The sequence below is a fragment of the Moschus berezovskii genome, chromosome 19 (assembly GCF_049115385.1).
Source record: "Moschus berezovskii isolate FMDL1 chromosome 19, NW_MosBer_1.0, whole genome shotgun sequence".
Classification (NCBI taxonomy): Eukaryota; Metazoa; Chordata; class Mammalia; order Artiodactyla; family Moschidae; genus Moschus; species Moschus berezovskii.
Window position 1 is genome coordinate 55,971,791 of NC_142478.1, and position 14,919 is coordinate 55,986,709.

The 14,919-nt window shown below is 44.9% G+C and overlaps 1 protein-coding gene across 1 annotated transcript; it reads left to right on the forward strand.

Moving 5' to 3' along the window:
• Positions 1-12,537: 12,537 nt before the first annotated feature.
• HCAR2 (hydroxycarboxylic acid receptor 2) lies at positions 12,538-14,619 on the forward strand. Its single transcript, XM_055405465.2, has one exon. The coding sequence runs from the start codon at positions 12,635-12,637 to the stop codon at positions 13,724-13,726; it is 1,092 nt and encodes a 363-aa protein (XP_055261440.2). The 5' UTR covers positions 12,538-12,634; the 3' UTR covers positions 13,727-14,619.
• Positions 14,620-14,919: the final 300 nt, after the last annotated feature.

Here is a 14,919-nt window from a genome sequence, read left to right on the forward strand (position 1 = left end):
AGACAGAGTCTGTGATGGAGCAGCACAAACAGATGGACTCCGAGACGGGCTTACTCTATATTCAGCTTCCGGTGATGATACGGTTTCATTCATTCATTCCCTCTTTCAAGGAACATTCATCAGGTACCAGCTCTGTACCAGGCACAGTGAAAACCCAAGCAAAAAACATAGCCCTCACCCCATGGGTTCCATGTAGAAACCAAGGAAAAACTAAATTTACCATTCAAGGTAACTGCAGTGAAAGTGGTAAACTTGGGGTTCTACAGGAGAAGCCAGGGGCCCTTAATCCTGGTTGAGGGAACTGCAGGAAGATCAATGGGACTGGAATGGAAAGTCTAGGCTGGGCCACAACGACCTGGTAAGAGGGGAAGCTGTGAGATCCACCTGGGTGAGAAGGGTCTGCTCACAATCTTTCCTGACAGAAGATTCATGAATAGACTTGCAGATCCCTTTCTTTTTGGACAAGAATTCAATGTATTTCATTACAGAAGCATGTTACGTTTTCATTCAGAAATCAAGGAACACACAGATATATAAAGTAAGAAGTAAAAGTCTTCCTTTCTTCTTAATCTGATTTCTAGACGTGGTGACTTTTAACATTTGGAATACATACATACTTGCACAAAGGTAAGGAATCTTTCATCTTATTAAAGCAAGATAGAAAGAGTTTTGCAAGGTATTTTATCACGAACAGTTTCCTACGTCAGTGTATGCATGCTCAGTCGTGCCTGACTCTGTGACCCTGTGGACTGTAGCCTGCCAGGTTCTTCTGTCCATGGGATTTCCCAGGCAAGAATAACGGAGTGGGTTGCCATGCCCTTCTCCAGGGAATCTTCCTGACTCAGGGATCGAACCCAGGTTTCCTGCATCTTCTGTACTGGCAGACAGGTTCTTTACCACTGAGCCACCTGGGAAGCCCTTCCTAAGTCAGAATAGAGATCAATTTCCTTTTTGAAATTATATCTCATTGTGTAAATGAGCCACATGTAGTTTTCTCAACTAACAGACATTTATTTCTAGTTTTCCTCTATTGCCACTTTGCTATGGTGAACATACTGAGTGATATATCTTTAGGTTGTGCCAAAGACTTTGGAAGATAGATTCTTAGACATGGAATTGCTGAGTCAAAGGCACACTGGGTGAGGTCGAGTGCACAGTGGCTGAGAGGAGAACCCTTGGAGTTACATCTTGTGCATTCCAATCCTATCTCCTTTTTTTTTTTGAGAAAATTACTTAACCTCTCACTGCTTTATTTTCCTTGTCTGTAAAAGAATAGTACCTATGTATACTACCTATCTCTTAAAGATGTTCTGAGCACTAAATGAGTTTAGCTGTATAAAGCCCCTACAATAGTGACCAACATTCAGTTCAGTTCAGTCGCTCAGTCGTGTCCGACTCTTTGCAACCCCATGGACTGCAGCACGCATCACCGGCTCCCGGAGCTTGCTCAAACTCAGGTCCATTGAGTCAGTGCCAATCATCTCATCCTCTGTCATCCCCTTCTCCTCCTGCCTTCAATCTTTCCCAGCATCAGGATCTTTTCCAATGAGTCAGTTCTTCGCATCATGTGGCCAAAATATTGGAGTTTCAGCTTCAGCATCAGTCCTTCCAATGAATATTCAGGGCTGATTTCCTTTAGAATAGACTGGTTTGATCTCTTTGCAGTCCAAGGGACTCTTCAAGAGTCTTCTCCAACACCACTGTTCAAAAGCATCAATTCTTCTGCACTCAGCTTTCTTTATAGTCCAACGATCACATCCATACATGACTACTGGAAAAACCATAGCTTCAACTAGATGGTCCTTTGTTGGCAAAGTCTCTGCTTTTTAATACGATGTCTAGGTTGGTCATAACTTTCCTTCCAAGGAGCAAGCATCTTTTAATTTCATGGCTTCAGTCACCATTAGCAGTGATTTTGGAGCCCCCCAAAATAAAGTCTGTCACTGTTTCCACTGTTTCCCCATCTATTTGCCATGAAGTGATGGGACCAGATGCCATGATCTTCGTTTTCTGAATGTTGAGCTTTAAGCCAACTTTTTCACTCTCCTCTTTCACTTTCATCAAGAGGCTCTTTAGTTCTTCTTCACTTTCTGCCATAAGGGTGGTGTCATCTGCATATCTGAGGTTACTGATATTTCTCCTGGCAATCTTGATTCCAGTTTGTGCTTCATCCAGCCCAACATTTTGTATAATGTACTCTGCATATAAGTTAAATTAGCAGGGTGACAATATACAGCCTTGACGTACTTCTTTCCTGATTTGGAACCAGTCTGTTGTTCCGTGTCCAGATCTAACTGTTGCTTCCTGACCTGCATATGGATTTCTCAAGAGGCAGGTCAGATGGTCTGGTATTCCCATTTCTTGAAGAATGTTCCACAGTTTGTTGTGATCCACACAGTCAAAAGGCTTTGGCATAGTCAATAAATCAGAAGTAGACGTTTTTCTGGAACTCTCTTGCTTTTTCAATGATCCCACAGATGTTGGCAATTTGATCTCTGGTTCCTCTGTCTTTTCTTTTTTTTTTTTTTATTTTTACATTTTTAATCCCAATACAAAAATTACATATGCAGCTCACATTACATTTCTACTGGACAGCGCCCTCTAGAGCATCCAGTCACCATTGGTCCTGGTCCTTTGTTCACGCACAGCTGCTCTGGGCCAAGCCTTGTGCCAGGGGAGCTGAATCAAACACAGTCACGGACTCAGATAGCTGAAGGTCGCAGTCCAGGCTCTTCTGTCCACAGGGTTTTCTGGGCAAAATTACTGGAACGGGTTGCCATTTCTTCCTCCAGAGGATCTTCCAAACCCAGAAACTGAACCCAGGTCTCCGCGTCTCCTGCACTGCAGGCAGATTCTTTACTGCTGAGCCACAGGGGAAGCCTGAAGAGGATCTCTACATATACACAAAAGATTGTTTTCTGGGGACTTCGCTGGCTGTCCAGTGATTAAGAATCTGCCTTCCAGTGCAGGGGACGCAGGTTCAGTCCCTGGCCAGGAACTAAGATCCCACATGCCGTGGGGAACTAAGCCTGAGTGCTGCAATTAAGACCTAAAAACTTCCATTTGCTTGGAAATTAGGAAATATACTTCTAGAAATAATAATAGTAAAAATTAGAAGTTATTTAGAACCAGACAAAAACAAAAATAGTATACATCAAAACTTGTGGCATGAAAAGAAAAGAGCATTTATATTGGAAAAAAGAAAGAAAGTCTGTAATTTAATGAGATTTTAAAAATGAGGGCGAGAGACGCCCGGCTCCCGGCGGCGCAGACGCGAGAGACGCCCGGCTCCCGGCGGCGCAGACGCGAGAGACGCCCGGCTCCCGGCGGCGCAGACGCGAGAGACGCCCGGCTCCCGGCGGCGCAGACGCGAGAGACGCCCGGCTCCCGGCGGCGCAGACGCGAGAGACGCCCGGCTCCCGGCGGCGCAGACGCGAGAGACGCCCGGCTCCCGGCGGCGCAGACGCGAGAGACGCCCGGCTCCCGGCGGCGCAGACGCGAGAGACGCCCGGCTCCCGGCGGCGCAGACGCGAGAGACGCCCGGCTCCCGGCGGCGCAGACGCGAGAGACGCCCGGCTCCCGGCGGCGCAGACGCGAGAGACGCCCGGCTCCCGGCGGCGCAGACGCGAGAGACGCCCGGCTCCCGGCGGCGCAGACGCGAGAGACGCCCGGCTCCCGGCGGCGCAGACGCGAGAGACGCCCGGCTCCCGGCGGCGCAGACGCGAGAGACGCCCGGCTCCCGGCGCAACCGACCACGTGCAGAATCGTGGCCGAGAGGAGCTGCCCCGCACCCAGGGTTAGGGCGGTGGCCGAGAGGAGCTGCACCACGTCCAGGAGGCGGTGGCTGCCTGGGCACCGGAGGGCCGAGAGGAGCTGATCCACATTCAAAGCAGGAGGGGCGGCCTTGAGGAGACACCCCTCGTCCAAGGCAAGGCACAGCGGCTGCGCCTTGCCGGAGCAGCTGGGAAGAGGCACTCCACGATCAAGTGGAATACAAGAATCCAGTGTTCTGATAAAGAATTTCAAATTTTGATGGTGAAAATGACTCAAAATCTTGAAAGCAAAATGGAGTTACAGATAAATAACCTGGAGAAAAACCCTCTGTCTTTTCTAAATCCAACTAGAACATCTGGAAGTTCGTGGTTCACGTACTGTTGAAGCCTGGCTTGGAGAATTTTGAGCATGACTTTACTAGTGTGTGAGATGAGTGCAATTGTGCGTTAGTGTGAAAAAATTTGGCATTGTCTTTCTTTGGGATTGGAATGAAAACTGACCTTTTCCAATCCTGTGGCCACTGCTGAGTTTTCCAAATTTGCTAGCATATTGACTGCAGCACTTTCACAGCATCATCTTTTTGGATTTGAAATAGTTCAGCTGGAATTCCGTCACCTCCACTAGCTTTGTTCATAGTAATGTTTCCTAAGACCCACTTGACTTCGTATTCCAGGATGTCTGGCTCTAGGTGAGTGATCATACCATCGTGATTATCTGGGTCATGAAGGTCTTTTCTGTATAGTTCTTCTGTGTATTCTTGCCACCTCTTAATATATCTTCTGCTTCTGTTAGGTCCACATCATTTCTGTCCTTTATCAAGCCCATTTTTGCATGAAATGTTGCCTTGGTATCTTTAATTTTCTTGAAGAGATCTCTAGTCTTTCCCATTCTATTGTTTTCCTCTATTTCTTTGCACCGATCACTGAGGAAGGTTTTCTTATCTCTCCTTGCTATTCTTTGGAACTCTGCATTCAGATGCTTATATCTTTCCTTTTCTTCTTTGCTTTTTGCTTCTCTTCTTTTCACAGCTATTTGTAAGGCCTCCTCAGGCAACCATTTTGCCTCTTTGCATTTCTTTTCCTTGGGGATAGTCTTGATTCCTGTCTCCTGTACAATATCATGAACCTCTGTCATTAATTCCTCAGGCATTCTGTCTATCAGACCTAATCCCTTGAATCTAAGGGATTTAATTTAGGTCATACCTGAATGGTCTAGTGGTTTTCCCTACTTTCTTCAATTTAAGTCTGAACTTGGCAATAAGGAGTCCATGACCTGAGCCATAGTCAGCTCTTGGTCTTGTTTTTGCTGACTGTATAGAGCTTCTCCATCTTTGGCTGCAAAGAATATAATCAGTCTGATTTCGGTATTGATCATCTGGTGATGTCCATGTGTAGTGTCTTCTCTTGTGTTATTGGAAGAGGATATTTGCTATAACCAGTGTGTTCTCTTGACAAAACTCTATTAGCCTTTGCCCTGCTTCATTCTGTACTCCATGGCCAAATTGGCCTGTTGCTCCAGGTGTTTCTTGACTTCCTACTTTTGCATTCCAGTCCCCTATAATGAAAAGGACATCTTTTTTTGGGTGTTAGTTCTAGAAGTTCTTGTAGGTCTTCATAGAACCATTCAACTTCAGCTTCTTCAGCATTACTGGTTGGGGCATAGACTTGGGTTACTGTGTTATTGAATGGTTTGCCTTGGAAACGAACAGAGATCATCCTGTCGTTTTTGAGATTGCATCCAAGTACTGCATTTTGGACTTTTCTGTTGACTATAGTGGCTATTCCATTTCTTCTAAAGGATTCCTGCCCACAGTAGTAGATATAATGGTCATCTGAGTTAAATTCACCCATTCCCACCCATTTTAGTTCGCTGATTCCTAAAATGTTGACGTTCACTCTTGCCATCTCCTATTTGATCACTTCTAATCTACCTTGATTCATGGACCTAACATTCCAATTTCCTATGCAATATTGCTCTTTACAGCATTGAACTTTACTTCTATCACCAGTCACATCCACAACTGGGTGTTGTTTTTGCTTTGCCTCTGTCTCTTCATTCTTTCTGGAGTTATTTCTCCACTGATCTCCAGTAGCATATTGGGCACCTACCAGCCTGGGGAGTTCATCTTTCAGTGTCCTATCTTTTTGCCTTTCCATACTGTCATGGGGCTCTCAAGGCAAGAATACTGAAGTGGTTTGCCATTCCCTTCTCCAGTGGACCATGTTTTGTCAGAACTCTCCACCATGACCTGTCAGTCTTGGGTGGCCCTCATAGTTTCATTGAGTTAGACAAGGCTGTGGTCCATGTGATCAGATTGGTTGGTTTTCTGTGATTGTGGTTTTCAGTCTGTCTGCCCTCTGATGGAGAAGGATAGAGGCTTATGGAAGCTTCCTGATGGGAGAGACTGACTGAGGGGGAAACTGGGTCTTGTTCTGATGGGCGGGGCCATGCTCAGTAAATCTTTAATCCAATTTTCTGTTGATGGTGGAGCGACCAACATGGAGTAGCTCTATTTCTTTTTTTAAATTATTATTATTATTTTACTTTTTGACCATGCTCTACAGAAGTGCCATGACCAGGGATCAGTCCCATGCCCCCTGCATTAGAAATGTGGAGTCCTAACCACTGGACCACCAGGGAAGTCCCTGGAGTAGCTCTACTTCTATTAACCCTTATTATTATATTGTATTAGTTCTTATTAAAACCTTGATAGATACCACCAAACTACTCAACAAAAAGGCTGAACCAACTTCAGTTCAGTTCAGTTCAGTCGCTCAGTCGTGTCCGACTCTCCGCGACCCCATGAATCACAGCACGCCAGGCCTCCCTGTCCATCACCAACTCCCGGAGTACACTCAAACTCATGTCCACAGAGTCGGTGATGCCATCCAGCCATCTCATTCTCTGTCGTCCCCTTCTCCTCCCGCCCCCAACCTTTCCCAGCATCAGAGTCTTTTCCAGTGAGTCAACTCGTCTCATGAGGTGGCCAAAGTATTGGAGTTTCAGCTTTAGCATCAGTCCCTCCAATGAACATCCAGGATTGATCTCCTTTAGAACCAACTTAGACTCCCCCAATAGTGTATGAAAAAGCCTTCTTCCACATTCTCACCAATGGGCCCTTGTTTGGTTGGTTTGTTTAACAAGCCTTTTTTTTTTTCCTTCTTTTTGTAAAAACCAAACAAAAACTTTCACTCCTTTAAAGTGATGAAGTCTGGCTTATCAGTTTTGTTTGTGTGTGTGTTTGATGTTGTACCTAGAAAGGCTGTGCCTAAGCCACAGTCATGCCGAATTATTACTCTTAGGGTTTCTTATAAGAGTTTTATGTCTTATGTTTAGGTTTGTAATCCATTTTGAGTTAATTTGTGTGTCCAGTTCAAGGAAAGGCCCCAGCTTCATTCATCTGCCTGTTTAGTCATCCAGTAGCACTTATTGAACAGATGATTCTTTCTCCCATGGATTTGTCTTAGCACCCTTGTTGAAAATCAGCTGACCATAGGACTTCCTTGGTGGTCCAATGCAGAGGGCCTGGGTTCAATTCCTTGTCAGGGGACTAGATCCCACATGCAGCAACCAAGAGTTCACACGTCACAACTAAAGTTTCTACGTGCCACAATGAAGATCGAAAATTCCAAGCACCACAACTAAGGCTCAGCACAGCCAAATAAATAGATACTAAAAAAAAAAAAAAAAAAAGATGAAGAAAATCATCTGACCATAAATGCAAGAGTTTATTTATGAACCCTCAATAATTCTGCTCTATTGATCTATACATCTATTCTTATGCCAGAATCACAGTCTTGATTATTATTGATTTGCAGTTAAGTTTTCAGTTGCAAAATGTGAGTCCTCCAACTTTGTTCTTCTTTTTCAAGGTTATTTGGTTATTCTGGTTTGCCCTCAGATTTTTTACATTAAATTTAACACTGTGTTTCAAAACTCTGAAATACCCTTCTCCTTTCTTTTAAAGTCTCTGCTAGTCAGTATCGCCAGCTTCCTCTCCCCACTAACTTTCGATTTCTGCTACTTTATCCTCTTCGCGAGAGGTCCAAAGGTCTCTCACTTCCCAAATGTCCCAACTCAATGTCATTTACTACCTACAGAGTACAGGTCCCCCCAAATAGCAAAAGTGAACTGTGCTTCCTGAACCCCCACCCTTATATGGCCCCTCCCTGTGCAATATGGACTGACTTGGTGACTCGCCTTGGCCAGTAGAATGTGGTGCAGGTGATGGTCTGGGATTTCCGAGCCATGGCATTAAGAAGGTCTGCATCTCTGTGCTCCCAGTGCCAGGGGCCCGGGTTCATTCCCTGGTCAGGGAACTAGATTCCATATGCCACAGCTAAGTGTTTGCATACTGTGACTAAAACCCGGTGCCGTGGAAGGAAGGAAAGAAAGAAGGGAGAGAGAGAGATAAAGAGAGTCTGCTTGTGTGCTTTTGGAAACGTTGAGTAGCCTTGTAAGAAGTCTAGCATACTCAGTGGAAGGACTATGTGAAGAGGCTGTGTACAGATGCCATAGAGAGAGACAGACCATATGAAGAGGAAGAGATGCCCAGGCACCCCAAGTGGCACGCATGAGCCTCCCTGCCATCTAAGAGACCCCAAACAAGGACTGACTAGCTAAGCTCAGTCAAGTCATGATAATACAGTGGTGACTCTTTTTATTTTTTTAACAGTGACTGTTTTAAGCCACTAAATTTTGTGGTGGTTTTTGAAACAGTAATAGATCACTGAAACAGAAACCTCAGCTATGTTCAAAGACAAACAGTGAGTGCCGAATTCTAACCACTAGACCACCAGGGACAGGTGAGTAAACAGCAAAGCCCTACTGCACAGTATAGGGAAATACACTCAGTATCTTGTGATAAATCAGAATGGAAAAGAATACGAAGAATATATATATGTATGTATAGCTGAGTCGTTTTGCTATACAGCAGAAATTAAACACAACTTTGGGTTTCCCTCATAGCTCAGTCGGTAAAGAGTCTGCCTGCCAATGCAGGAGACCTGGGTTCTATCTCTAGGTCAGGAAAATCCCCTGGAGAAGGAAATGGCAACCCGCTCCAGTACTCTTGCCTGGAGAATCCCATGGACAGAGGCGTCGCAAAGGGTCGGACACGACTGAGCAACTAAACCGCCACCACCAAACACAACACAACATTGTAAATAAACTATACTTCAAAAAAAAAAAAAAAAGACAAACCATGAATTACTTAACCTCTCTAAGCCTCAGGTTTCTGATCTGTGATCATAGCAGGGCAACTCCTCATGGGTTTCTGAGAGGATTAAATGAGATTGTGTATGTACAGCTCTTAGCCGCATGCCTGGCACAAAGCAAGCAGTTGATAAATGAAAGCTATTGTTATTTTTAATTTTAAAAATAGTTCCATCCTGCTCTGGGACACATTCCAGTTGTGATAAGAGAACTAAGAAGGGAGATTTGAGTTAATGGTGAAAATCATAAATGTTAAGTGGAGTTCCCCCAAACTTGGTGGAATCACTGCCTGAGCTGTTGAAGTGAATCACTAAAACAAGTTTCTGTACAACTCATGCACTAGTAAGAAAAAAAAATGCATAAAAGGAAGACAGGAGCAAGACAAAACACGCCCATGACACAGTAGTAAGACTGGGAATTCCACAGCAGGGCCAGGATCCAGGGAGGCCGGGATTGACACTTTCTGAGCAGTTGTGAACTTGGGTTTAGAATCTTAGGATGTGAGAGCTGGAACGGATCTGGAAGATGGTCCTATCTTCCACATTACACATGGGAAGTTCAGGGGTTAAGAGGTTTCATGGGTAATGATGGAGCCAGAAAAAAGCATTCAGGGTCTCCAACTTCTCTATCTTTTTTTTTTTTTCAAATGAAGCAATATCTATTCTTGTTCTTTCCTAATTTTATCCAAATATTATGAAATTATAAAACTTTCAAAGGTGGACAGAGCGGGGGAAGGGGAGGGTGGGACGAATTGGGAGAGCAGTATTAACATATATACACTACCGTGTGTAAAATAGCTAGCTAGTCGGAAGCTGCTGTAAAGCACAGGGAGCTCAGCTCAGTGCTCTGTGATGACCTGGAGGGGTGAGAGGGAGGCTCAAGAGGGAGGGGATAAATTTATACTCACAGCTGATTCACAATGTTGTACAGCAGAAACTAACACAGCATTGTAAAGCAGTCAGCCTCCAATTAAAACTTTTTAAGTAATAAAAATAAACAGATAAATAAAAGTTTATGAGGGGAAAAAAGAATTAGGGGATTGGAATTGGCATATACACACTATGTATAAAGCAGGTAACTAATGAGAACTTGCTGTGCAGCACAGGGAACTCTACTCAGTGCTCTGTGGGGATCTAAATGCGAAGGAAATCCCAAACAGAGGGGATATACATGTCCTGATAGCTGATTCAGTTTGCTGTACAGTAGAAAGTAACACAACATTGTCAAGTAACTATATTCCAATAAAAATTAAAAACAAAACAGAAAGAAACCCTTACAAAGGGAAGATCCCTTGCAAACTCCAGCTCCTGGAAATAACTATTGTGAATAGTTGGATTTTCTGACTCTTAGCTAATAAAGGCCCTTAGGGTTACTTTCTGAATGTCACTGACAAATCCACATTCATCTGAGAAGGGAGCAGGATATTGACAGGCATCAAGGATAGGAAACAAATGCTAGTCATTTCACTTGAGTCTTTCTACACCCACACAATGTGACCTCAATCTGGTGCAGCCTTACAGATGGGGCAATAATATAATAAGAGGCAGTGTAGTGTATTGGTTAGGGATGCAAGCTTTGAAGCCAGTGCCAGATTCAAATCTTATGATCTGTGTAGCCTTGACTATATATACGGCCAACTTCTGTGAGCTTCACTTTCCTCATTTCGAAATGAAAATCAGTAGTAGTCCCTACCTCCTGGACTGAAGTCAGGGGAAAACAAGCGAATGTATTTAAAGCACTGAGCATGCCACCTGACATGCAGGAAGCTCTCCCTAACATGACTGCCAACATCATGTTCATCATCGTCTCCATCATCAAGTGCCACTGCTTCCTACATGAGCCTAACATTAGATCATCTTGACTCCCGTTTACTGGGAGGAGTCTACAAACCCCTATGGCAGAACCTGGGTGTGAAACTAAAGAAACAAATGTCTGGGACTTCCCTGGCAGTCCAGTGATTAAGACTTTACACTTCCACCGCAGAGGGAGAAGATTCAATCCCTGGTCCAGGAACTAAGATCCCTCATGCCACATGATGTGGCCAAATTTTCAAAGATAAAAATAAACAAATGTCTTAGTTCTAACTCAGAGTAGAAGCAACACAACTGAGAACCTCTTGCACAGCAAGAATTCATCAGACCAAAATATTGCGGGGTGGAAATGTTCTGTAAGGATTTATATACCCAATTATACTGAAAAGCAAGAAAATGATGTGTGAAATGGTGGCCTCCTGCAAGGCAGAGTTCAAAGTCTTCTTAAGTCCTCAAAGTTTAATTTTGTAAAAATGGAAGTTTTTAAAATATCACGCACATTGGGCTTCGCTGGTGGCTCAGTGGTAAAGAATCTGCCTGCCAGTGAAGGAGACATGGATTCAATCTCTGATCTGGGAAGATCCCATTTGCCATAGAGCAACTAAGCCCATGGGTCACAACTACTGAGCCTGTGCACTAGACCCTGGGAACCGCAACTACTGAACCCAAGTGCCACAACTACTGAAACCTGGCTCCCTAAAGCCCATGTTCTGCAACAAGAGAAGCCATCGCAAGAAGCCTGAGCAATGCAACTGGAGACTGGTCCGCACTCAAAAGCCAGAGCAGCAATGAAGACCCAACACAGCTAAAATTAAGCAAAATTTATTAAAAAATAAATCTATAAATAAATAAAATTTTAAGAAATCGAAAATATCCTGCACATTGTGAGGGAGGTTGTATTATGGGGACAGCTGGTAAACAGGAACTTGCTGTACTTTCTGCTCGGTTTTGCTGGGAATTTAAAACTGCTCCAAAAAATAAAGCTTATTAATTTTAATAAATCACCTCCTTAACAATAAATTACTTACTTGAGCATGGAGGCATCTCAAAATCTAACACAAACAAAGGAAAAACCCAACTTATTGTAACATACCACTGGCAACCCAAACTGGGTTCAAGTTTTCAAGCATCTTATGAAATGGCATGCTGCTCTCAAATAGCTTCCCCCCACCTCCCTTAGCTGGGAATTAATTGCAGCATTCTGGTGTAGAAAAGCAATCCATGCTTGTACGGAGAAGATGGCCTGGAAACATCAAATGCAACACATCTGTCCTCATAAAATACTAGCCAATTACTATTCCCTTGGCCTTCCATCCCCCTCAAAAATCACACACACACTACCGTTTCTTAAAACCCATGCCTGCAGAGACTCCATGCAAATTCTTCATGTTTCTGTTGAGCACAGTAAATTAATATTGCTGTTGTTGTTTTGTTCATTATGCAAGACAACCACATGACTGTGAATTAATTCTCCTATGCTAAGTATTCAGTATACAGGCACACAGGCTTACACATTTCAGTAATTCACAATGACAGTCGGCTTGCCCAAACATATTCTTTACATTTACAAAATTTTGTGGGTTCCTGTCTCCCCGGGGGATTTTTTTTTTTATTACTTGTTTATGCAAACAGCAGGTTGCATAAGAGCCTTGCTGGCTTCTTTTTTTTTCTTAAAGCGATTTCGTAGTTTCCTGGTAACCATTCAGTCATCTGTTTCAACACTCTGACATGACATAAAGGCGAGTGCTGAACCACAGGTTCGCCACTCAGACCCGCACCTCGTTCCCCAAGCCTTGGCTAGGTGAGCTGCTCCCCGGCGCCAACGCGATTCACTCATGAACCCTTCCCAACTGCAGAATCATTTTCTGAAAATAGGCGAGAAGAACTGCTGTGTGTTCCGCGATGACTTCATTGCCAAAGTGCTGCCGCCGGTCGTGGGGCTGGAGTTTGTGTTTGGGCTCCTGGGCAATGGCCTTGCCCTGTGGATTTTCTGCTTCCACCTCAAGTCCTGGAAAGCCAGCCGGGTTTTCCTGTTCAACTTGGCCGTGGCTGACTTTCTCCTGATCATCTGCCTGCCGTTCCTGGTGGACAACTACGTGCGGAGGTGGGACTGGAAGTTTGGGGAGATCCCCTGTCGGCTCATGCTCTTCATGTTGGCCATGAACCGCCAGGGCAGCATCATTTTCCTCACCGTGGTGGCCGTGGATAGGTACTTCCGGGTGGTCCATCCCCACCACGCCCTGAACAAGATCTCCAATCGGACAGCAGGCATCATCTCCTGCCTCTTGTGGGGCATCACCATTGGCCTGACAGTCCACCTCCTGTACAGAACGAGGTTGATCGAGAATCAGGGTTCGAAACTGTGCAGCAGCTTCAGCATCTGTGATGCCTTCCTCTGGCACGATGCCATGTTCCTCCTAGAGTTCTTCGTGCCCCTGGGCATCATCCTGTTCTGCTCAGTCAGAATCGTCTGGAGCCTGCGGCAGCGGCAAATGAACAGACAAGCCAAGATCAAGCGGGCTATCAACTTCATCATGGTGGTGGCCATTGTCTTCATCATCTGCTTCCTGCCCAGCGTGGCGGTGCGCATACATATTTTCTGGCTCTTGCACAAGGCTGGCACAGAAAACTGTGACATCTATCGTTCAGTGGACCTGGCGTTTTACATCACCCTCAGCTTCACCTACATGAACAGCATGCTGGACCCTTTGGTGTACTACTTCTCCAGCCCATCTTTTCCCAACTTCTTCTCCACCTTGATCAACCGCTGCCTGCAGCGGAAGGGGCCGGATGAGTTGGATAACAACCGCAGCACCAGCGTTGAACTCACGGGGGATCTGAGCACTACCAAGAACGTTCCTGAGGCTTTGATGGCCAATCCCAGTGAGCCGCAGAGCCCCTCTTATCCAAATCCAGTCTCCAGTTAAAAAAGCCAAGCCAAGAAGGGAGATGATCATCAAGGACCAGGATCTCTGGATCCTGTTTGGCTGGTGCACGGAGTAACAGAGCCTTGGTCTGTGGTTTCCCAGAACTTCCAGATTCGGAGAAGCAGATTTAGGGTATCGGTGTGGCAGCATGGGCTGCTTGTCTGTAGAGTGTCTCCACAGGAACCTTGGGGATTGGAGAATGAAGCTTCCAGGTGTCTAAGACTTCTGTCCAATCTTGGACACTTGCAGAACTGAAGATGGCAAAACTGTCCACATTTCTGCTGCTGGAGTGTTGGAGCCACAGAGAGGCCCACTGGCACCTGGGACTCAACTGGCCTCTTCCTGTTACCTGCCTGAGACTTGTTTGGTTCTCAGCTCCTGGGGCAATGTCTGGCTTCTTGTGGACTCCCACTGGGATAAGGAAAGCTGTGATTGGAGGGGAATTATTGCATCTGAAAGGAGCCCAGGCATCATGAAACAAGCCAGGAGGTCACCTGGGTTCGGTGGAACCGATCCTTCTTTCAGCCATGATTTGGCAGAAATGGACCAGATAGAGAGATTCATGAGCTTCCATTAGTATCTGAATTTCCAGTGGTGGTAAGAAGGGGCTTCGCCCCAGGAGGGACTGAGCAGAACAGTGTTACTAAGCAAAAGGAAATGGCATTTACATTACAACCTGCAGCCAATCCATTCCTCTTCTGTTTACACTAATTTGAAGGTTGAGCAGTTAAAAAGGCTCCAGGGAGAAAGCAGCTTCCCACCTCTGTTTGCTTTTATCACTCAAAGGGAAATGCTGCCCTATGGTTAGAGGGGAAAAGATTTCCTTCTGGTTCATTTGCTTGTGTTTCTGTTCTTATAAGAAATCTACCCCTTAAATAAACTTTGATATGAGACCCACAGTCTGGAGTTGCATGTGTCTGGGTGATGGTTCACAGCCATGGACTTCTTACTTAAGCAGAGACCTTTATGGGTTGTTAACTGTGCCCTGGTAGAAAAAAGAAAAATACCACATACTGTAAAGTGTAAGAAAAAGATGTGGAATCTGAGCCGCAACATGAGGTAGTTAAGTCAAAAATTACATATGCATTAGAAAAAGGATGGGAAAGAGCTGGGGATAAATAAAAGTGATTTAATCTGGAAGGGCAGTACAGACAGGATTTCGAGAGCACTTTGCTTTTATTTAGGGGGTGGCG